The sequence below is a fragment of the Lepisma saccharinum genome, chromosome 2 (assembly GCF_977018435.1).
Source record: "Lepisma saccharinum chromosome 2, izLepSacc3.1, whole genome shotgun sequence".
NCBI classification, from domain to species: Eukaryota; Metazoa; Arthropoda; class Insecta; order Zygentoma; family Lepismatidae; genus Lepisma; species Lepisma saccharinum.
In genome coordinates, this window is record NC_139230.1 from 44,621,219 (window position 1) to 44,647,023 (window position 25,805).

The 25,805-nt window shown below is 36.5% G+C and overlaps 2 protein-coding genes across 4 annotated transcripts in view; one reads left to right on the forward strand and one right to left on the reverse strand.

Moving 5' to 3' along the window:
• LOC145984424 (E3 ubiquitin-protein ligase RNF170-like) overlaps positions 1-11,299 on the reverse strand; it is a 49,365-nt gene extending 38,066 nt beyond the window's left edge. The window contains exons 1-2 of the mRNA XM_083118087.1: positions 11,281-11,299; positions 10,857-11,073 (exon numbers count right to left, since the gene is read on the reverse strand). Of these exons, the coding sequence (XP_082974213.1) occupies positions 10,857-10,960 (104 nt within the window). The 5' untranslated portion in view covers positions 10,961-11,073; positions 11,281-11,299. The remainder of the gene's footprint in view (positions 1-10,856; positions 11,074-11,280) is intronic.
• Positions 11,300-11,886: 587 nt separating this feature from the next.
• Positions 11,887-25,805, forward strand: part of hook (hook microtubule tethering protein) — a 96,811-nt gene continuing 82,892 nt past the window's right edge. For all 3 annotated transcript variants that reach the window (XM_083117330.1, XM_083117329.1, XM_083117328.1), the window contains exon 1: positions 11,887-12,236. In XM_083117330.1, coding sequence (XP_082973456.1) covers positions 12,192-12,236 — 45 coding nt within the window. In that variant the 5' untranslated portion in view covers positions 11,887-12,191. The remainder of the gene's footprint in view (positions 12,237-25,805) is intronic.

Here is a 25,805-nt window from a genome sequence, read left to right on the forward strand (position 1 = left end):
TGAGCTACCATGCCAGCCCCAGTTACACCTCATATTTCACTGCTGCTGGCACAATTAATTGCATGAAATCATGCCTGCTGCCATGATTCTGGCAAACGTTTCAGAGTATGTGAAAACACTTGATAAGAATTGCACTTAGAGTATTTTGTGGCAGTGATTCAGGGTACAAATATAATGAGTATATTCTAAATCTAGTAATATACATTTTGCTTAGCTTCATAACAATGACCAAAGTATCTGAAAAGATAATATTTGCCATAAAACAACAATGTATAAAGGTATAATGTCATAAAGAAATATTGGACTAGGGAGCCTATTGCAGTCACAAGGGATGTCTAGTACTGATTAGTCCATCTGAGCTTAAAGTGAATTATAAGCATTTTCTTTTTTCAATGCACATATAGTGAAACGTTTTGCACGTGTACTGAGATAGACATAAAAGATTTACTGACAACTGCATTTGAATATATGCATAGTGGGAACAAATCCACAAGCAAACTTCAACTATTTTTTGGTGAACATTATCAAGATCGCAGAGCAACCACATACATTACAAAGTATCAGGATGTAAAGAGTATCATAAAATTCATATAATGCTAGCCACAAATGCAGTACTTGACTGTCAAATAACAATTTATACTTCACCCTGGATTGGAAAAATTATGCTATCCTAACCACTGACAGAACTGTATGAAAGTATGATCATCTTTCACAATTAATAACCCCCCAAAGGTGCACGCACGCACGCGCGCGCGCGCACACACACACACACATATACACACACACACACACACACACACACACACACACACACACACACACACACACACACACACACACACACACACACACACAAAAATGCAATAATTCATCAAAAGGAAACTTCATTTTAAAATATCCACTTCAATAAGACCATCAAAAGTGTTAAACAGTGGGTCTATTATCATGCACATAGCATTTGTTTATTTACACAATTGTTCTTGATTACCAGAACATTTAATCTGAAGTAGGGATGGCCAGATCCGGATCCTGGCGGATCTGAAATCCAGATCCGGTTGGTTCCGGATTCTAAAATTTTTCGGATCCGGAATTTTCAAATCCAGATAAGTTTGGCCATCTCACATGAGCACTTCTTTGGAAACTAATACGTAAATATGTCATGGGAAGAAACCATAGGGCCCCTCTATACAGCTGGCAAATTTCATGGAAATCAGAGGGGGACACAGGGGTCAGATACCCACGTCAATTTGTCCTCATCTTGACATTTGAGGCAGGTTTTGCCCCCTAAAAGTTTTTTTTAGCTGAAACAAAAAAAAAACACTTATTTCTTCCTTTGGGCCCCTCTATACACCTGCCAAGTTTCATGGAAATCGGAGGGGAACACAGGGGTCAAATTCCCACTTCAATTTGTCCTCATTTTGACATTTCAGGGGGATTTGTCCCATAAAACAGTTTTTTAGCCGAAACAAAAAAGCACACATTTCTTCCTTTGAGCCCCTTTATACACCTGCCAAGTTTCATGGAAATCGGAGGGGGACACAGGGGTCAGATCATCACTTCAATTTGTACTCATCTTGACATTTTAGGGGGATTTTGCTCCCTAAAACAGTTTATTAGCTGAAACAAAACCCACTTATTTCTTCCTTTGGGCCCCTCTTTACACCTGCCAAGTTTCATGGAAATCGGAGGGGGACACTTAGATGACTTCCGTTGTTAGTCTTACACTTTGTAATTATATAACACTGCATATATTATAATGTTTTATTTTATTTTTTAAAACTGTAACTGTAGATCAATTGTATAATTTTTGTATAACATTTATATCTTGTTAAATGTGTTAAAGGTTTCATCCTGGAATGGAATGTCTCACATTTATGTGTGTTTCCATTTCCAATACATTCGAATGAATACATATTCATTTCAATGGCATTTACAAAATCACCTCTGACATTTTATGTTCAACAAGTAAGATTAATTTTGTGCACAAGTGTGTTAGCTGATGCGTAGCAAAGTATTTTAGGAACAACACTTGAAAAAAAAATCTTGTAGGACTAACTAATGAAAAATTTGGCCATCCCTAATCTAAAGCAGTCATGCAAGTGAATATAGAATGTGACACAAGCCCACTGCTTCATACGTTTTTAGGTTAGGACTTTAGGTTCAACTGATAAAAAAAATCGCTCTTGTATTAGGTTAGGAGTGCTATCATTTACACATGTTTTTTTCACTATTTGAGTGAGCATACAAACTGATTTTATGAATAAAAAATGGTGAAAGTACTCCAAATGTATTTCTTTTTTGTTTATGCAGGCCATATTTTGGGGGTCAATCTCCGCCCTGAAACATATTTTAGAGGCCGTTAACCCACTGTACCCTCTCAAGAATTATGGTGAATTATTTTTAAATCAACACATTTTGAGGTTTTATGAGGTTTCCAGCAGGCGGAAAACACAAATAATGAAGATATTTGGCCATCTCAGAGTACTTTGACTGCTTTTTATTAGTAAAAACTGCCCAAGTTCCTTTTGTTTTATTGCAATTTCATCATGCTACAAATGCAATTTTAACATGGTTCGATTTCGGTTTACTTCTGTTAACACATACTGCGGAGTTTTAGCGATTACTTAAGATTTTCCTGAATATATTCTTTCGTAGTTAGGTTAGGATGCTGTAGGCCAATCCCCTGCACATTCGAATTTTACATGATTAAAAGAACAAACAGAGAGCTAGCCGCACGGATTACAAAGAAGACAAACTGGAGAGAACATGGTACGACAACTTTTGGAACATGGAATGTTAGAGGCATAAATGGTAAAGAGTGTGAGTTAGTTAAGGAAATCAAAGAGATAAAAATAAAATATCTAGCCCAGACAGAAACTAAGGAAAAGGGTAAAGGAGTAGAAGAAATAGATGAAGGTTTCCTTCTGATATATAGTGGAGTAGATCGATAAGAACAAGCAAAAGCAGGGGTGGCATGCATGATTCACAGAGGCAAGAAAGAATATATAAAGGGATGGAAATATGTCAATGAAATAATAATGACTGTAGATATAACTGAAAAAGAGGAAGAGATAAGATTAGTTATTATATATGCTCCAAATGAGGATGAAATAACACAAAATAAAGAACAGTTTTAGGAAACTTTGCAAAGAACAATAGAAGACATGAATGCCAGAGTTGGAAACAAACCAGAGGACTGGGAAGGAGAAATAGGAAAATTTGGGGAAGAAACAATTAATAACAATGGAGAAAGGTTGCTAGAATTTTGTTTAATGAATGACTTAGTCATTGTAAATACTATATTCCCACATAAGCATATACATAGATATAAACTAAAGAAGGCAGATATACAAGAAAAGTATAGAGAAACAGTAGAAGAAGAACTCAAAAAGTGTGAATCCTGGGAGAGAGAAGAGGCCTTAGTAAAGTTATGGAGTCAGCTGAAAAACATACTCATTAAAGTAACAACAAGTTTGTGGAACAAGTAAAATAAATGTGAAAAGGAAAATGACAAGATGGTGGACAGAGGACATTAAAAAGGAAGTGAAAGGTAAGAAAAAGAAATGGAAGATATATTTAATGATAGGAACATTGGAAGCATTTGAGGAATACAGAATTCAAAGAGATAGAGTAAAGAATATAGTCCAGGAAGCAAAGAAAGAAATGTGGGAAGAATTTGGAAGAGCTATGGAGAAAAATTACTCAGAAAATCAAAAGATGTTGTAAAGGGTCTTTCATTAAGAGTGATACTTTTTAAAATTTGAAAAAAAAATAAACCACTCAATGTATCAAAGTAAATTGTGCTTTATTTTGAAGCTTAGACATTGCAGTTATGTTCTGAACAAAATACCGTTCAAATGTCCACCACGGCTTTGAACACACCGACGCACACGATGGCTCCACTGATCCTGATTTCAGTGGAAAAATCATCTTCTCAGACGAGGCGCATTGTTGTCTTAGTGGATTCGTCAATACACAAAATTGTTGTTATTGGATCGAGAAGAACCCACAAGTGGTCCATGAGGTGCCATTGCATTTAGAAAAACTCACTGTGTGGTGCGGTTTATGGCGTGGCGGCGCCATTGGACCTTATTTCTCTCGAGATGATGAGAGAAGAACCGTTACCGTGAATGGCAACCGCTACAGATCCATGTTACGCGAATTTCTGTGGCCAGAACTTGACACCATAGATATTGAAAACATGTGGTTCCAGCAGGATGGCGCTAGGTGCCACACAGTTAATGTTATGCTCGATTTGCTGAGGGAGACGTTTGGCAACCGGATCATCTCAAGACGTGGATGTGTGAATTGGCCGCCAAGGTCGTGTGATTTAACACCCATGGATTTTTTTCTTTGGGGCTACATCAAAGCCCAGGTCTATGCTGACAAACCATGAACTTTGGAACATTGGAGGCGAACATTCGTCAGGCTATCGCAGACATAACGCCACTAATGTTGGCCGAGTGATTAACAATTGGAGCTTCGTGTGCGTCAGTGTGTTCAAAGCCGTGGTGGATATTTGAACGATATTTTGTTCAGAACATAACTGCAATGTCTAAGCTTCAAAATAAAGCACAATTTACTTTGATACGTTGAGTGGTTTATTTTTTTTAAAAAATTTAAAAAGTATCACTCTTAATGAAAGACCCTTTATAAATCCTTAAAATCTATGAGAAAATCTAAAGAATGCCCATTAAAATTTATATATGATGAGAGGAAAAAACTACTAACAAATTCTGAAGAGATGGAGAAGATATTTCCAAGAATTATTGGAAACTACTGATGAACTGAATAATACAGATGATGGCAAAGATTATAGAGAACAAATAGTAAATCAAGAAAATAGAAGAGATGAAGAACAGGAAATCACTGGAGATGAACTTCAAAGAACTATAAAGAACCTAAAATGTTCAAATATATGGGACGAGGAAAACAATTATTATTGAAGATAACAAACATATGCTGGATGGAGAAGAGAATAGTGAAAGACTGGGAAGTCTCAATTATAATCCCTATTTTTAAAAAATGAGACAACAGAGAATGCAAAAACCATAGAGTAATTTCGCTATTGAGTGTCCCCAGTAAGATTTATTCTAGAATTCTAGAAAAAAGATTGAGGAAAGAAATAGAAGATAACTTGGAAGAAACGCAAAGTGGATTTAGGCCAGGAAGAAGTGTGCATAACCATATATTTATTTAACACAGATCATAGAAAAAGTCATTGAATATGATAGAGAATTATACTTATGTTTCATTGATTTGGAGAAAGCCTTTGATAGAGTTCCTTGGCATGTGTTATTGAAAGAATTAAGAAGAAAGGGAATAAACCAAGAACTAATAAAAGCCATACAAAGTTTTTACAAGGAATGCAGAAGTTATGCAAGGACAAGCAATAATAATTCAGAGGAATTTAAAGTTACAGCCGGAGTAAGACAAGGCGATATACTATCACCTTACTTGTTTATAATTTTAATGGATGATGTGCTAAAGAAATTAAAACAAAAATGAAGAAGTTCCAAGTAGGATATTGGAGAATGAAAGCAGTAAATATTTCAGAGCTGCTGTATGCAGATGATATATAGTTCTCTTTGCTAACTGACAAGCAAATTACAAAGAAACTTGAATATTATAAATAATAGCCTATTAAATAAATCAATGAAAATAAATAAAGATAAGATAAAAATTAATTACAAGAATAGCCAAAGAAGAGAAACCATGCATAATAGAGTTTGAAAATGAAGAACTGGAACAAGTTAAGGGTTTTAAATACCTCGGAATCACCATCAACAGCAATGGAAGAATAGATGGAGAATTAAATACAAGAATACAAAACACAAACAAATTATATTATGCTATCAATCAGGGGTATCTAGGAATGAAAGATATCAGCCAGAAAACAAAAAAGCCAATATATAAATCAACGTATTTACCAACTATGCTACATGGGAGCGAATCGTGGGTATTGACAAGTAGGCAGATACAGACAGTGGAAATGAAATATTTAAGAAGAGTGATTGGAAAAACAAGAAGAGATAGCATTAGGAATTAAACAATCAGAATAACCCTAAATTCAAATGAGATGGTTTGGCCATGTTAATACAATGAAGGATGGAAGAATATCAAGGAAATATGGGAGGCAAGATGGTAGGTAACACCTTATTTTAGCTTATTTTGCAATTTCTAGTCATTTCTGACAACTTTTAACTTTAGATTTGTGATTAGGAGGCCTCAATTAGTGAGTATGCCAAATATGAAGAAATCAGAGAGGGTTCGGTCATCTTAAGTCGTTCCAAAGTTATTACTATTTAAGTCTATTGGATGCGCGACCTAAAGGTGCGGTTGGGCTACATAATCAAACTTGCAAATACTTTTTACTCCACGCATCTTTTAGTTCCGGCGCACCAGGGATCTTGATACTCAACAATGTTGGGTTGCAGAGTGATCCTGGAGGCGCCCATTCTCTCACGAAATTTGAACCTTCCTTAAAGTAATGAGCACTATCTGGATTTCGAAAAAAAAGTTATTTGTGTGACAGTAGTATCGTAGAATAGTGGGAATGAATGTAGAAGTAATTTAGAACCATTCCTTACAAAGCATTTAGGGATATTGTTCTAATGCTAAATAACTACACCTGACCCGCCTAACGAAAGCATTCGTTCGTAAGCAAGATGATAGTAAACGAATGGCTGTTGGCAAGTACATAATTATGTGGAAGTGAAAAACCAGTGTCAAGGAAACATGCAGTAAGTAAATGCTAAAACTCTGCAGTATTGTTAACAGAAAGCAATCAAACCATGTAAAAATTGCATATGTAGCATGATGAAATTGCAATAAAACAAAATGAACTTTGGCCAAGAATTCTTCCTTGCATCATTTTGAGTTCTTTTCATTCCCATTTTGGTACTACTTCCGTTTAGTCAAAACACCTATAACTCATTAATTTAGTCCTTTTTAAGATTGCTACTTACTTATTCTGCATTGCGGAACATTCTATAAGGTGTAATTATGAATCTCTCATGAAAATAATTTCAATTTTTCATATAATTATTGTTGTTTGTTTTCTTCACTTGTGTGAGACACAATATGGCGTGAGCATTCTGGATCATTGCGTGTCGTGCTTGTGTTTTGTCGAGTGATGCAGAGTTTCCAACCTTCTAAACCAAAAAATGCCTACTTCCATGTTATTAATTTTCTATTTTTTCCTGGGTAGCCCCACAAAGCATTCACGGATAGCCCCACGAACCATTCACGGTAAGGTTAGGTTAGGCAAGGATAGCTAAAATTTGGTGTCACGTCATCTTCTTGAAAAAACACAGGGTGGTTGGAAACAGTGACAGGGATTACAACATCAAGCGCACGGAACATCCGGTTCGTACAAGGAAGCGACGACAATTGCGATATTTTTATACATAAAAACATGAATTATCTCTAAAAAGGATGAAACTATGACAGAAAATACATTCGGGAACTTCAACAATGCTACAGAAAGTGATTTGCGAAAGTATTTTCTTCTGCAAAAATGAAGAAATCCGTTTTGTCTAAATGGAAGTGTTACCCCATTTTTTGGTAAAATTTTAGTATCCGCAAAACGTATTTCTTCAATTTTAGAGGAGAAATTACGGTAACGGTTCCGATTGCTTTACGATTTCTCCTAGCACAAAGACTAATTATCGTAGAATTTTGGAAATCATTGTCACAGGAAATTTGAACCTTCCTTAAAGTAATAGTTATTTATGTTGAAAAAAAAATCTTGAAAATTTCCTTATGCACTTCACATGGACAAGATATTCTACGTCGACAAGCGACAGTAAATATCGTAGAAGCGTTGGAATGAATGTAGAAATAAATTGGAACCTTAGTAGAATGCATTTAGGGACTTTATTTTAATGCTAAGGGAACCAAACATAACCTGCCTGACCTAAATACGAAAGTATATATAGAATAAAACCTTAAGTAATCGCTAAAACTTCGCAGTATGTGTTAACAGACGTACATCGAAATCGAACTATGTAAAAATTGCATTCGTAGCATGGTGAAATCGCAATAAAACAAAAGGAACTTGGGCCAAAATTACTTACCGAACTGACTTTCTGTACACTTTTGAAAGGTCGTGGAAGTGTTTTTTCCCATCGCTTAATTTATATCGCCGGTAAATCATATATTTTTGAACATTAATGTCTCTCCGATGCACAAAAGCTGTTGCCTCTATGTCCTTCTACTACGTGAGCCAAATGCTGCGTGCGTTCGATGATGTAACCCCCCTGTCAGTGTTTCCAACCACGCCCTTCTTTTTGCAAGAACATGACAATTTTAACTATGTTTGCCTAACATAACTGAACCTAACCTAACGTTGACGTGCATGGTTCGTGGGGCTATCCATGCATGGTTCATGGGGTTTTTGAACACGAAAAAATATACAAAATCTGTAACATGAAAGTAGGTATTTTTCGGTGAAGAAGGTTGGAAACACTGCACACCCAGAGATTATGGACAACGCTAGTCAAGATTTGCCCACCATATTGTGTGTAACATAACCAGAAAATGAATGAACAATAAGTACTCGATATGTGGAAAATTGAAGTTATTGTCGTGAAAAAAACGAAATGCCACCTTCCTGAATCCTTAGCAATGCAGAATACGTGGTAACAGTTCGTTATATCGGAGACACATTTCTTCATTTTTACACAAGAAACTACTTACGGAAATGAGTTTCTCTAAGGTATCTAACATTCGTCAAGGTATTTTCTTTCATCGTGGAATCTATTTGACCGGGAAATCATGTATTTTGCAAAAGAAATAGCTCACCAACGCAGAATTGCCATTGCTTGCGTACGTGAACCGGATGCTCCATACGTTTGATGACGTAACCCCCTGTCAGTGTTTCCAACCCCCCCTTTTTTTTAACTATGCTTGCCTAAACTAACCAAACCTAACTTTATCGGAAATGGTTTGTGGGGCTATTCGTCAGCTACCCGTGCACAATGTGCAATTTGCACATGTAAAGAACACGATAGAAGGTGTTTTTCGGTGAATAAGGTTCGAAACACTGCTTACCAACAACGGCAGTCAATGTGCCCCCCCCCCCCCATATTGTGTGTTAGGGAAGCAAAAAAAGGAATAATAAAACTACTCTCTATGTGAAAAATTGTGTTCGTTTTCGTGAACTACGCTCCGCAATACACAATTCGTAAGTACGAATCATGAGAAACACAAAATATCCGATTTTAATGTGTCTCCGATATAAAGAACGGTTACAGAATTGGTAAGTACCAATGTGAAAAATAAGAAAATAAAGGAATTTCAGACATTTGGCGGATACTAAAGTTTTGGTACTACTTTACTATACCGGAGACACCTATCAATGATTTTTTTCGCAATTTTTTACATTGCTAACGTACTATTCTGCATTGCGGAACATTTCTTTAGGTGAAATAATGAATTTCTAACAAAAATAATGTCTATTTCTTGTTCCTTATTTCCAACAAACCATCCACGGGTAGCCCCAAAAAACCATTGACGTTAGCCCAAAAATTCACGATAGCCCCACGAACCACCACGGGGACGAGGTGTGCCTACTAGGTTAGGTTAGGCCTGTTAGGTTAGGTTCCATTAGCACTCCTTTTGTTTAATTTAGCATATACGGACAATACGAGAGCGTAATCTGCTCTCGTGCAGAAAGCAAATGGCAGCAGCAGCAATAGCGCGTTGGAAATAGATTTTCGTAGAAAACCACATGCATTCGCATTAAATGGATGGTAAATATGCGATATCGCCCGGACGGATTTCTTCAAATATACAGGAGAAAGTACTTACTGAAATGAGTTTCTTTAGCATTCTGGACATTCTTGAAGGTATTTTCTTTCACGGAAAGTAAAAACTTCGTAGTTTAATGCTGCCGAACAAGAATTAATCACTTTTTACGTAAGAAATTGGCATTGCCTGCCACATTATGCCGTTGTTTCCATTGTGTGCGTGCAGCTGGTGAGAGCATTGAAAGTCACGCGATCTCTGCACTGTTTCCAAACGTGCCTTCTTTTTACGAAAATTTCTATTTTTATCTATGTTCGCCGCGCGTTCTTTTTTCGATGAATTTAGGGGTGAAATGAGTGCTAATGGAACCTAACCTAACCTTGTGTGAATGGTTTGTGGGGCTAACGTGCATGGTTTGTGGAGGTAAACATGAAAAAAAAATCGAAATAGTACGTAATTTTCCGTCATGAAGGTTTGAAACACTGCTTGCGCACTGAAAATCGACAAAACACAAGCTGGCGCGTCATGATCCATTACGAGTGCACGCCATATTGTCTAGTACAGAAGCGGAACAAGTAAGACAAATAATCAATCGTAATATGAAAAGTTGACAGTATTTTATGGAAAAAGGCATAACTTCACCTTAAAGAATGTTCCGCAAGGTAAAATAGGTAAGTACCAGTGGTAAAATTAAGGAAATAAATGAGTGAAAGGTGTCCGAGGTTATCGCATATTTACTAAATGGATCAAAACTATATTCCCGAACATCAACAACGCTACAGAAAATGATTTGCGTAAGTACTTTCTCCTGTAAATTTGAAGAAATCATTCTCCGGTATAGTAAAGTGTTACCAAAGTTTTACCCAATGTTTAGTCCATATGTGTGTACACAAATGTTAGTGTACATTAACCGCAGCCCTGTTTATTAGTATTTTAATTTGATGCCTAAACCATTCCCCCCTCCGGAGGAAAGAGGTTGGATTCAACACTAAGTACTTCCTAATACTCAATAAAAATTGCCAAAAATCAATAAAATTTCGGAACCGTTAACCCTTATATTTATTATTAATTTACTTTCAAACGATGTCTAAAATATTTCAACTTACAAACGTCTGCTTATGAAACATCCACCGACAGCCAGAGCGCAAACTGTGATTGCAAATACCAAAATCTCATCTCCAACTCCGTATATCATATTTTGATTCTCCATTTTGTGTTTAGTCCAACCTCTGGCAATACAAAAGTTTAAAAAAATAAAGAAATCACAGTACACTATGGGTCCTTCATGCTAAATTCCCACTTCTGTCTGCACCGCCACATTTGCTGCAAAAAGAAACAAAAGGTGAACGGGTTTCCCTCATCGCACAACGCGAATCCAACATTATGTTCTGACGTCACGTTATAAACAAAATTATTGTGAGTCTAAATGCCTAGGATGTTAAGTTGCGATTGTTAACTTTAACTATTTTATAATAAATAATACACTTTAAGCGTATACATGCTAAGAGAAACAAACCTAGCATATCTAACCTAACAACTGACGTTAGAGCAGCAAGGTGTTCTCTCGTTATGCGATAATGGAGACCCAAGGTGAACGGAGGAAAAACAAAAGAGTATAGATTTATGACAGTATTGCCAACTTCCTTATCTTGAAGGACGCTAAGGCGATGTAGCAAGGGGGACCAGTGCACTTAATCTAACCATTATTTTATACCAATTATAAATAAGGTAGTGATTGCTACTACAACTTTGTCCCGGGACGCCAAAACACAATGCTTTTATAGTGTTGTGCGATAAGGAGACTCATCACCACTACCGAAACCGGAAATTCGTTCACAGGCTACTACAGCATATGCATTGAAATGTAATTTTATCGCACAACACTTGAGGAACCATTTGTTCTAACGTCAGATGAGAAATCCCTACGTTGTTAGGTTACATCTGTTAGGTTTAGTTCTATTAGCATAAATACATTACAAATTTTTACTTATGCTAAGAGAAGTCATTCTAGCTAGCCAACATAGCAAGTTAGGCATTTAGCCCAAAATGAAAAGTTGTCTATCGTGACGTCAGAACACAATTTTCTCAAGTGTTGTGCGATAAAGTAGACTCATATGTAATCTGTGGAAGTGTGGAATGGAGGAAAAGGGACATAAGTAAAGATATGTTTTAGGTGAACCTAATTTTGTGCTAAAGATCTGCTTGACCAAAGAGCATAGATAATTTAGCCTCTTTGTGTTTGACCCGTAGGGTCTCCCTATAGAGGTTAAACAGGATTTCACGTTTGATTGCACAACGTCTTTCAATCACTGCCAATATTTAACGCGGTGGAGATCAATTAATGTAATGAACGAAGAGAAATGATAGGCGATGAGTAAATTGGCTGGAAATTTAATTTAAATGCTATAATCAAATGACTATATAATCTTTACCTGAAAATTATGGACAGGGAACCGTTACGGCTTTGTGAGAGTTTGATGAAATGGGTAAGTATATCTGAATTTTTGCACTTTGTCCTTCTAGAAAATATTTCATGAAATAATATTGCTCTTAAAAATGTACTCGCGAGTTGGTTAGGAAATTTAAGTAAAATTACGAGGCTACGATAATATTTCTCTTTTTAACATTTTTGGAAGTCTGAAACCCATTGCAGCAACTAAAATTTTAGGGGCAACGTACTTATTTGGTACGATATTTCGCCTCAATTTTTGTTTCTCGCTCCTTAAAAACTGGCAGGTTGACATTTCACAAGTTATAACATTAGTCTACACTTTTTAAAAAAGTCAAATGCGTTCATTAGCCTTCTGCACATCCAGCATATGGAAGTCTTGTACACCCTACGGCAAAAGAAATTAGACAAATTGTCCATCACTATTTTCATTCACTTTGTTCTCCCCACCATGATGATAATGAATTGAAATATGAATCAGCATAGGATGTGGAACATAGAAAATGAAAATAGTAATTGACAATTTGCCTACTAGGTATGTTCGCCCCAGTCTGTACACTCACCTCACTTAGTACTCTTCACAGTTTGTTCCTTTACACAACATATTTGCAGAAGATACAATTAAACCTACAAGTATATCAATATACCCTGTTTAAAACACACCTTATTGGGTCATTCCATATCAATTCAACCAAAAAAAAGAGGTTTGGGAACCCACCATCTCAGATTTTTGTGAAACTTGGTACATTCAATCCTTCCATGGTGGTAAGAAACCACATAAAATTTTTCGCCTCTAACTCATCTGGTTTCAGAGTTATGGCCTCTCAAACTTTCAGCCAACTCTCGTTTTCCTTCATTTCCGAAGCCCTCATTGATACCTGCAGTGCTTTACAAAAAAAAAATTTATCTCGCTCACACATGATTCAATCCTTTTGAAATTTCACAACAATATTAACCAAACAATAGGCATTTCAGAAAAAAATATGACATCACATGATATCAATATTTTAGTAAAACAAAAAATTAATAAAAAAAATATTAGCGGGATTTTGTTGCCGAAAACATGCCTTGCTAAAATTTCAATTATCATTAAAAGGGAATGAATTAATACCAGCATAAGTATTTTTAAAATTAACCTGGATATGAATTCTAAGTTACCCAGCAATAAAAGTTATGGTTATTTTATTCCTCCTCTAAATATAATATACTTATGCCTGATATTTGGATGAAATGGCTTCCGGAGTATTAAAATATTTTGGTTAACTCAAAATCAATCAAATAATGTGTTATAAATTAATCAGTGAAGCAAACTCGAAATTCTACACTTTTGTTTATTCTTTGAGCATTGTTGTCTTATTATTTCCTTGCTTATTTATAAAATAATTTATCCATATATAAGCAAAATATATATGGTTCAAAAAAATCTTTGTTTAATGTTGTGTTTTTTGTAAGCAGGAGTTTGTTGATATGTCAACATTACCTGAGACAGAATAGCAATGAAGATGACAATAATGATAATAATAATAATAATTTATATTATTTTATTAATATGAAATCATCATTGAACAATATCAGTTATTATGGTATCCCCTCCTGCTTCAACATTTGGTGTTTGATGATTTATCCATATAGATATTTAAATGTGATTGACCAAAACACAGGTTTAAAAATTACTGAATATTCCATATATTGCCTATATATTAGGGATGGGACCGATTAATCGGTACTCTATCGGTATCGGCCGATATAGGCATATCGGTGTATCCGTTTATCGATAAAATTACCGATTATTTTACCGATCCGATATATCGATTATTATCTGATAATTTAGTGCAAAATTCTGCCATTTTGTTGTAATTTTTATGGATAATATCCATGCCCTACTTTCTAAAAAAGTAAATGTCTGAATATGCAATTTATCTTGCACTGCAGTCACCTTGAAACACACACATATTAAAGAGGTCAGTTAACCTTTCAGGTTCTTAAAGGACACTTTCTAATTTTATATCGGATCGGTAGAATATCGGTTATTGGTATCGGTAAATTTAATATCGGTACTTTATCGGTATCGGCCAAAATTTCATATCAACCCATCCCTACTATATATATTTTTTACCTTTCCATATATGTGCATGCAACATATACAAAAATTTACTTTGTGACACAAGTTGTATTCTTTGACACGTTAGATTATCTTGTCCATTGAACTTAGAACCTTTTGCCATCCAGATTTTGTTTCTGGTGGATCAACAACAGCCAGCACATGGGGAATTGGTACTGCACATATAGCTTTATGTCTTGGCCAATAGAATGATGGGGAAGGAGCATGGGGGTGAAGAAACTTTACAACAACATCTCCTTGATCTTCATCCACTTGAGATACCATTCCAAAATACCACAACTGATCATACTTAGGAGCAATGTTACATCCAGGAAAGAGTTCATGTACGGTTACAATAAAAGATTGGCAGTTTTTCAAACTGTATGTGAGAGATGGGGTCTCATCTTGACTGATTCTTCTAGCCACAATGGTGCCTGCAGAATCCAGAGGTCTGAAATTGTGGAAACTTCTAGTGCCTGGAACTGTTTGTACATCTGTAAACCGGTTTTGAAGTGTCAAATGGGTTGAATGAACTTCACCTTTCTCAATAAAGTGAAATGCAATATTTGTAATTTTTTCCACACAGAAATTGTAAAAATCCCCTGTTGTTGTGATCTATCTCTCTAATCGTCTCTGTAAACTCTCTTTTCGTGCCAAGCGTTTTGCTGTTCTGCCAATCCCATTACATTCTGATTTCCCATGGCTTGTTGCAAATAATGACCATTATGCCTCTAGCTGGAAGTCCTCTTTATGCAGACACAAGTTGAGAAAGTTATATATTTGTATTGAGCAGCACTCCTGTCATGAAAATAGTGTATTTTCTTGACATGTAAAAAAATTTTCTTTCAGAAATTTCATGACTATTCCTCGAATTTTGTAAACCATGTTCACATCATGCTTCAGGTCATTATATATGATGCAGTGTGATGAAACAATCTTTTCCCCAACAGAGTTCTTACAGTAGACTACCACAGGATGTACAGTACATGACTCAGAAGTCCAGTGGTAACCTTGGGCCTCATCTTGGATTGTAAAAGACTGGATTCAATATTTTATTGTAACCGTACATGAACTCTTTCCTGGATGTTACATTGCTTGTAAGTATGATCAGTTGTGGTATTTTGGAATGGTATCTCAAGTGGATGAAGATCAAGGAGATGATGATGTAAAGTTTCTTCACCCCCATGCTGCTTCCCCATCATTCTATTGGCCAAGACATGAAGATACATGTGCACTACTAATTCCCCATGTGCTGGCTGTTGTTGATCCACCAGAAACAAAATCTGGAAGGACATACCACTTCTCGGACATCTGCATGGTGTCAGTGCAGGAAAGAATCATACATTTGGATGGCAAAAGGTTCTAAGTTCAATGGACAAGATAATCCAACGGGTCAAAGTATACAACTTGTGTCACAAAGTAAATTTTTGTATATGTTGCATGCACATATATGGAAAGGTAAAAAATATATACAGGCAATATATGGAATATTCAGTAATTTTTAAACCTGTGTTTTGGTCAATCACATTTAAATATCTATATGGATAAATCATCAAACACCAAATGTTGAAGCAGGAGGGGATACCATAATAACTGATATTGTTCAATGATGATTTCATATTAATAAAATAATATAAATTATTATTATTATTGTCATCTTCATTGCTATTCTGTCTCAGGTAATGTTGACATATCATCAAACTGCTGCTTACAAAGAACACAACATTAAACAAAGATTTTTTTGAACCATATATATTTTGCTTATATATGGATAAATTATTTTATAAATAAGCAAGGAAATAATAAGACAACAATGCTCAAAGAATAAACAAAAGTGTAGAATTTCGAGTTTGCTTCACTGATTAATTTATAACACATTATTTGATTGATTTTGAGTTAACCAAAATATTTTAATACTCTGGAAGCCATTTCATCCAAATATCAGGCATAAGTATATTATATTTATAGGAGGAATAAAATAACCATAACTTTTATTGCTGGGTAAGTTAGAATACATATCCAGGTTAATTTTAAAAATACTTATGCTGGTATTAATTCATTCCCTTTTAATGATAATTGAAATTTTAGCAAGGCATGTTTTCGGCAACAAAATCCCGCTAATATTTTTTTTATTAATTTTTTGTTTTACTAAAATATTGATATCATGTGATGTCATATTTTTTTCTGAAATGCCTATTGTTTGGTTAATATTGTTGTGAAATTTCAAAAGGATTGAATCATGTATGAGCGAGATAAATTTTTTTTTGTAAAGCACTGCAGGTTTCAATGAGGGTTTCGGAAATTAAGGAAAACGAGAGTTGGCTGAAAGTTTGAGAGGCCATAACTCTGAAACCAGATGAGTTAGAGGCGAAAAATTTTATGTGGTTTCTTACCACCATGGAAGGATTGAATGTACCAAGTTTCATAAAAATCTGAGATGGTGGGTTCCCTGGCTTGGTTGAATTGACGTGGAATGACCCTATTACTAACTTCATTATCCATACAACTAGAGTAGAGGTATGGTTCACCTATAATATAACTTGTGGAATTCCAGAGTTCCTTCCAGGTTCATATTCTACAAGCTTTCTTATTAATCTACACTCCTTAAAAAAACTGGTAAAAGTTTAGGTATAATTTAACAATACAGGGAATTTCTCGAATTTGTTTGAAATTTCGGATACTTACTAATTTGGGTCTCCTAATCACGAATCTGCACTTAAAATTTGGTGCTCACGTATAGAAATTCCTGAATTATGGCTAGCCCCACGGACCATTGGCGCTAGCCCCACGAACCATTGGCGTGTGGTTAGGTTAGGAAACATAGTTTAAAAAATTTAGGGTCGTAGTAATATCAGGAATATATATATTTCGTTCTTTAAGTATTCGCAACGGAAAATCTTACGATAAATATTGAGCAATTGTGCATTGTCGGTTGCGATGACTGACCCTCTTATTTTGCAAGTTTGACACGTGAGCGCTAAATTTTAACTTCAGATTCGTGATTAGGAGCCCTAATTTAGTGAGTATGCCAAATTTCAAACAAAATGGAGAAATTCCCGGTATTGTAAAATCGCTCCCTCCCTATTAAAGGCATGTTAGAAATTAGCCGGAGTCACCTCCCCCCAAATGAGCCCCAAACTTTTAAATTTGAATAAATCCGTTTCCAGGAGATGGTAAACTTACCTGAATTTCACATAAAACACCTTCCCGATGTTAGACAATACTACAGGAACTTATTACGGTAAGTAGTTTCTTCTGTAGAAATGAAGAAATCTGTGCGACGGATAGTAGACAAGTACCAAAATACTTTCATTAAAATTTTAGTAAAACGTCTGAAATTCCTTTATTTTTCTTCTTTTTCACATTGGTACTTACGTATTCTGCATTGCTAAGGATTCTTGAAGGTGGCATTTAGTTTTTTTTCACAAAAATAATTTCAATTTTCCACATATCGAGTAATTATTGTTCATTCGTTTTTTGGTTCAGTTACACACAATATGGCGGGCAAATCTTGACTAGGGTTGTCTATGATCAGTGGATGTGCAGTGTTTCCAACCTTCTTCACCGAAAAATACCTACTTTCGTGTTACTGATTTTGCATTTTTCTCTGGGTTCGAAAACCCCATGCACCATGCACAGATAGCCCCATGAACCAATCATAAATAGCCCCATGAACCATGCCCAGCAATATTAGGTTAGGTTAGGCAAACATAGTTAAAATTGTTATCTTCAAAATTGTCATGTTCTTGGAAAACAACGGTGTGGTTGGAAACACGGACTGGTTGGGTTACATCACATTTTGTTCGTGCATTGGAGACACATTAATCTTCAAAAATATATGATTTACCGGCGATATAAATTAAGCGATGGGGAAAAAACACTTCCACGACCTTTCAAAAGCAGAGGCGAAGATATAGTACAAGCAATGCAAGCACTGCTTGCATAATTCGAATATCATTTAATGTACTTAATGTTCTAACCATATTTAGTTTCCATCGCACTCGATTTCGCGAAAAAATGTGGCCGCAAACTCCCCCAGCAGCTCTGTAGCAAGCACCAGCCTCAATGCTTGCAGCCGTTCTGCGGGAAAATAAGGCCTCCGAAGGAGTCGCATGGCGAAGCGTGAAATTCTGGTGGAACCTGTCCACAAAGCTTCTACAAAAAGCTGTGCTTTCCGAGCTTGCGTGATTCCCGAAAATAGCAGAGTTCAACCGAAAGCAGAAGGATTCATCTATGGGTACGTTGCCAGCAAAAACTAGTAACGAATATTTGTCTTCATGAACACGTAAACAAGATCGCAAATATAATAATAATTGTTAGTCATAAAATAACTAAAAGAAGTTATTATCACTGTTCTAAATTCCATATATATCATATTATATTACAAATTATTTTAGATTTCGCAAAATGTAAAACGCGTAAAAAAAGTTGACATTGGGAGTTGGGGCAGTGGAATTTCTGCACCCCCGTGAAGAGTTTTCTCAGGAAGGGAGGGAAGATTGGACGGACCTTGGTCCTGCACCCTGCTTCTTGGTCGGTCCAGCTCAAATTACGCCAGAAGTGTTGACCGCTACCAGTGTTTGCAACTGCCAAATTATTTACGCAGTAATTCAAGTGAGCTCTTTCACAAATTTTACAATCAATAAATTGACTGCTTTTGAATAAAACTTGGGGTGAAAATAAAGCTATCTGAGAAAGAACTATCTACTGATATTTGTACATGGCATAGAAGTAAATCGTATACATTCTGCATATTATGAGCACAAGAATATGTTTTAATGATTGATTGATTTGTTGTTTTAAGTCCACTTTATGCACAGTAAGGCTAATCGGGACTGGACCTACAGTTTAAAATGTGATCTGAAACACTTGTGCCTCCACCGGGTATCGAACCCGGAACCCCTTGATTACAAGGCGACGACACTACCACTGCGCCATTGGGGAGGCCTGAATATGTTTTAAGTTCTATTATTATGACGCAAGTGGTGTTCCCAGGGTCTTTTTACGGTCCCCATTTTGTCATCTTTTCCTTCCTTTGACGTTTTTTCTTAGATATACTGGGCCAAAAGGGGGTTATGTCTACCATCCACCCCCCCTTCGCCTCGGACACGCCATTGAATGACACTTTATTACTTAAATATTAATGTACATACTCGTTCTGCTGAAATGATTCTGATTCCTCCGCGTAATTTTTATCTCCAAACTGATATGTCTTTCCTTTGTGATGGATAAAATTAAGGAAATAGGTTGGTATCACTTTCTGTTGTTTCAGAGATTTTCAAAGTGATCTTGTGTGGATGCTTGCATTTGCAGTTGTGGAAAGCGCGTGGGATAGTGTGAGTGTTGTTGCTTCGTGTTTTGTGCTGTGAATTTATCGGAATTTAGGAACGGTTGATGTGAAGTGCGGGTGTATTATTGAGCAATTGAAAATTTCTTCGTTTAGCTCGAGAGAGATAAGTGTTAAAATGAAAATCGTGGAAGGGGGTCGACCAACACCGCATTTACCAGACTTAAAACAAGTTAGCCCAAGGGGCTTTGTGCGACATTTCCAAAGCAATTTGTACCACAAGTTTATTTGGCTAGCAGGTTGTGAAGCACGCAGTAGGTTGTACTGTTGGCCATGCGTATTGTTCGCCGTGCACAAGACGAACTCCGTGTGGTCAAGTGAGGGATACTGTGATCTGAATAACGTGCACAATGCATTACAGAGACATGAAAAAGCAGAATCTCACATAAGGGCATTTTTAACTCGGAAGGAATTCTGAAAATCTCGTGTGGATTTTGCTCTGGATCACCACAGACTAGTAACAATCGAGAGCCATAACAAAGTTGTTCGTCAAAATCGCGATATTTTAAAGCGTCTTGCAAGTGTAACAACCTTTCTTGGTAGTCAAGAATTATCATTCCAGGGACACAATGAAAGTGAGGCATCATTGAACCGTGGAAATTATGTAGAACTTGTAAATATGTTGGCAGAATTTGATACTTTGCTGGCAAGTCATTTGGAGAATTCTACAACATTTACTGGCTTGTCAAGTGAGATTCAGAATGACCTTATTAAAAGCACGAGTGGTGTCATAACGGACGCAATTGAGGCCGAGGTAAGTGAAATCAAGTTCGTAGCTATTATGATCGATGAATCCTCGGACGTATCACGGAAATCGCAACTTTCGACGATGTTTCGTTACGTGACGAAGTCAGGAAAAAGGAGCGTTTCTGGGGGTTTGAGGATGTCAGCAGGAACCGAACTGCAGCTGCAATTGCTGCCCACGTTGTTGAAACAATTCGAAAACTAGGCTGGGAATCAAAATTGGTGTGTCAAACATACGACGGGGCAGCCGTAATGGCAGGGGATCTCTCGGGGACACAAGCACATTGCTTAAATTTAGTACTTTCTCAAACAGTGAGCAACATTAGTGAATGCAAAGTGTTTTTCTCGACACTAAGTGGCCTTGCTTCTTTCTTTTCGCATTCGACAAAAAGAAATGCTGCTCTCGACGATATAGTTAAAGCAAGGTTACCTGAAGTGGTTCAGACCAGGTGGAACTACAGTGAACGGCTTGTACAAAAAACGTCCGAAAATAGAGTGAAGATAATTGAAATGTTTGAGGACATTATTGGCAAGTGATGCCCGAACTCCACAAACTGTGTCTGCTAGTACTGACTATACCAGCCACAACAGCGTCAGTTGAAAGATCGTTTTCAACGCTGAAACGTATCAAGACATTCGCCAGGAACAGCATGGGTCAGGAAAGGTTGTCAGCCCTTGCTCATTTGTCCATTGAGAAGGAACTATTAAAGGAACTCAAAATGGATGAAACTAAATTTTACGATTGTGTGCTTAAACATTTTCTAGAGAAGAAAAGAAGAATGGAGTATGAATATCGTCACTAAAGGTGGCATCCAATGGACCAAGAGTTTGAAATTTATTGTGGTGAGTACATCATCTATGCATGTGTTTCTTTGCTTTGAAATGAATTTTTTATTGTTTGTGTTTAACTTTTTATTTAGTGTTTAAGTTACTCCAATGCATTTTTTAGGATGCCCAAAAATACTAAATTACATCATGCAGCATAAAATAAACAAATGATTCCCATTTTTTTTTTTATCTAAATCGGTTTGGTCACCGTTTGACCATATTAAATAATAATGAACAAATAAAGGTACTAATAAGTAGGGAAAGGAACTTCAGGTAAATAAATGTTTTTTCTGCGATAAGATAGAGACCCTCATTTTTGCCAAAATTCTGATCATAGCCTTATATGTCAACACAGCAAATTTTATTTTACATAAAAACACATATTTTCCAGTTTTCCGTATGTAAATACATATTTTGCGAATTTTCATTTTAAATACATAAAATCGCTCATTGACTTCATCTACCTCGAAATCCTCGAAGGAAAAATGTTTATTCTCCGCACCTCTTTCATAGCGAGAGTGCTAGGTTTGTTTTGTCTTTGAACACCCTCGCTGGCAGACTTCTGGCACCTCGCCTACGATCCTATTGGGAGAAAATAGCTGTAAGTAGCTGGGGCTGGCTACACGTAACGATAGCAAGGCTTTTTAATGAAGCAATGCAGCTATTGTGGCCAGAAGGCATAAAATTTGACAATGTTCTCTTGACAGATGCTGCAGCTTACATGCAGTGGTCTTGCCGTTAGCTACCCCAAAATGGTGCACGTTACATGTGTGGCTCATGCGTTGCATAGAATATGTGAAAAGATAAGAGCTCTTTATCCCAATGTCGATAAACTGGTTTCAAATGGGAAGAAAGTTTTTATCAAGTCGCCTAGAAGAATAGACATTTTTAAACAAAAATGTCCTGAGGTTCCCCTTCCCCCTACACCTGTAGTAACACGATGGGGCACTTGGTTGGATGCAGATGTTATGCCCAGAACTTTGAAAAAATTGTATCTGTTGTAAATGATCTCGACAAAGAAGAATTCTGCAAGAACTGTTGATGAAGTCCTCCTTAAAAGTCGAATTGGCATACATCTCAACAAACCTGTCCATTCTCTCTAATTCCATACGAAAGCTTGAATCGTCCGCGAACACTTTGGCAGCTTCCATTGGTGAAGTCCGTACAGTAGAAACGAAACTGAAAGAACTCACTGGATTTAAATGTCTAAATGTACAGAATTTTTGGGGAAAAACCAAGGTTTTCAAACATTGTGCCAAATTGCATGTGTTTTGGAAGGAGGTGAAGTAGAGGAAGAGGAAGCTTTGGAAAACTTCAGTGTTAGTGACATTTCGTGCTTCAAATATGAAAGAATTGTTTCTTGTGACGTGGAGCGATCTTTCTCACAATATAAGATGCTTTGTAGAGATAATCGTCACAGATTTACAATGGAGAATTTGGAAAAAAACTATGGTGATCCACTGCAACTCTTCCAAAAAATAGCTCGCTAAGAGATAATCATTTAGAAACTAATTTCAGGTGTTTAAAATGCATGTTATAGTTTGTTTTTGTTACCAAATGTTTTTATTTTTGTCACATATTTTCCTGTTTTTATCACATATTTTCAACATTTATGACACATAAAAAATAAATATTTCTGAGTTTTTTAGCACATAAAGTTCCGTTCCCTACTAATAAGTAAGTAAGAAATTCCGTCTCCCTTTAGTCGTATGCGGAAAGTTCGCATATGCAAAACGTTTAATATCATATGAATAACGTTACCTGGATTTTTTTAAAAAAAGTAAATGTGACGTTTGCGGATCATATGGTTTATTTTTAGTACAGTCACTTTATTACGATATTTTGACAAATCCAGCGACTGGGTAAATGAAGCTATAAACCTTGAATCTTTCCCCTCGGCATGTCGTTGTACTACATGTTTTGTTGTACTGAAACATTGCTTGCCTCCTTCGTAAGACTACGCTTCGCTACTGTTCAAAAGTGTACGGAAATCAGTTCGGTAAGTACTTTCTCCTGTAAAATTGAAGAAATAAGTTTCGCGGATACTAAAATTTTACCTGTGAAGTATTATTACAGAGTTTTCTAATTATAATTCAACTGGACCAGCATCTTTTCCATTTATATATTAGCGTAGTAAATGTACAGAAATATGACATATGCTTACAGAGAGTGAGAACATTACAACATACAAAATACTAATACAAATACATAATAGCATAACATAATTGTATAAAAATGAGAAAACATCATTGTGCAATTTTTTCTCAAGGAGAAAAGGATTTGTTTTATTGAAAATGTAGCAATATCAAATTTTAAATATATGTAGTTTACTTATTTGAAAATGAAAAAAAAATACACACACACAGAATGTCCTAAACTGGTGATAAGGCATTTTAAAGCTGGGAAGCAGTGTAAATGCATATTTCTTTCACACTTGCGACATTGTAGGCAAGCATTTTTTTTGGCAAAATGCACACCTTCCTTGTCCTGCTTCAGTCAGAAAATGTCCATCAGGTTTCCTCATAGCGCCTGGGATTTCAAATTGTGGTCCTGGCCTCAAAGATGTTCATGGATTTTTTGCGAATGAGGACAGTAGCTACTTCTCTTCGAAGTTCTTGGTGAATTTTCCAGGCTGCAACAACTGCCACATTCAAAGCATTGGAAAATAAATTCCACCACCATTTTTTCCCCCAGCTGAGGTCTGTAGCTGGACAGCATATGGTCGAAGACATCGATGCCCCCCCATTCCTTTAAGGGTTCAGGGACATCACTCCTCTTCTTTCATTGCCGAGAGTACCGCTTTGCTGTTCCTAATGGCAAGTGTGTCTGGTAGTTGGATGCCAAGGTGACTACGGAATTATCATTCCATCTACACATGTAAATATCACCATCACATCGGAAGTCAAATTGTCCTCTTTTCTTTTTCTTTATTTGGTACTAGTTTACTATCCTTCGGACACATTTATTTATTTTTACAGAAGAAACTACTTACTGTAATAAGTTCCTGTAGCATTGTCGAACATCGGGAAGGTGTTTTGTGTAATGTGGGAATGTTTCATAGCTGAAATTCATGTTGTTCGTTGAAAATTAATTCTCCGACGGAGAATAGCATTTGGCGCATACACCTTCGTACCCATCACGCGTCGTCGTCTTCTTCTTCATGCATCACTCGTCGTGATTGTGTTTTGTTCATTTTCATTGGGTATCCAGTGTTTCAAACTGTCTGTGTTTGCAACGAGAGTTAGAAGGATGGCGTGTCCGCAAGCCCCACGAACCATTGGCGCGTGGTTAGGTTAGATCAGTTAGGTTAGGAAACATAGTTAAAATTTGGTGTCGTGTTAGTATTAGGATCTAGAAATTGGAAATAATTGCGAACCATTGACGCTAGCCCCATGAACCATTGGTGCTGGCCCCACGAACCACTGGCGCTAGCCCCACGAACCATTGCCGCGTGGTTAGGTTAGTTCAGTTAGGTTAGGAAACATAGTTAAAATTTGGTGTCGTGGTAGTATCAGGAATATATATATTTGGTTGTGAAACAAAAAAATTCGCGAAAATCGACAGTTTCCATTCCGAAAACTAATGCCGTATTTTCTCTTATTTTGCAATTTCTAGATGTTTCCCACTTATTCCAGGACGGATAGCCCCAAAAATGATTCAAAGAACGCGAAAAAAAAATGAAAAAGAAATAGATGTGATGATCTTGGTTCACGGGCATTTCTTGGGTTCCGAAGGTTGAAACACTGCATAACAATTGAAAATCGAGGAAAGACAAGCCCGACGCGTCATTATGTAGGAAGGTGTACGTGCCATATTGTGTGTGAAGCAAGCAGAAAGGCTAGGAGAAAGAAGTACTGGTAATGTGAAAAATTGCTCTTATTTTCATCAAAACAACGTCAATACACCTTCAGGAATGTTCCGCGAAGGAGATACATAAGTACGAATGTCAAAAATTGACGAAACGAAAAAATTAGAGGTGTCCGAAGGATAGTAAATTTTTACCGAGATGGTCGAGGTGTGTGTGTGGTAAAATTTTATAAAATAACTCAATAGGTTCCAGTGGCAGTAATTCTGGGTGTTTGTCGGATAAGCACTGAAATGAATCATCACAATGGAGCAAATTGTTTTCTATAACCGTAGACTTCTTCCATGAAGGTTGTCCTACCTGTTTACTTGTTACCCCTTTAGTCTTTCTTGATATGGTTGGCTGAAGAGACTCCAGAGTAGATTGTTCCAAGTTAGTTGTGACAACCAATTCACCACACACATCTGAAGGAACCACTTCTTCCAAGACGTTGTCATCAATTTTTTCCTCGTTGGTAAGATCTGCAGTTTCTTCTGGAGGCAACTGACAAATATCCACTACATCTCCAATGTCTTCAGTATAGTCATCTAAAATTTCATTCAAATACTGAAAAGCTGCTTCCGATGTTAGGAAACTATTCGATACCATGTTGTTCGTACAAATGTTGTTGAAAGACTGAATTCTATAACAACGTGACGGCATGAATCAACGGAAGCAGCTAACAGAACGTGGTACAAAACATGCCAGGATTTTTGTTATACAATGTAAAAACAATTATTTC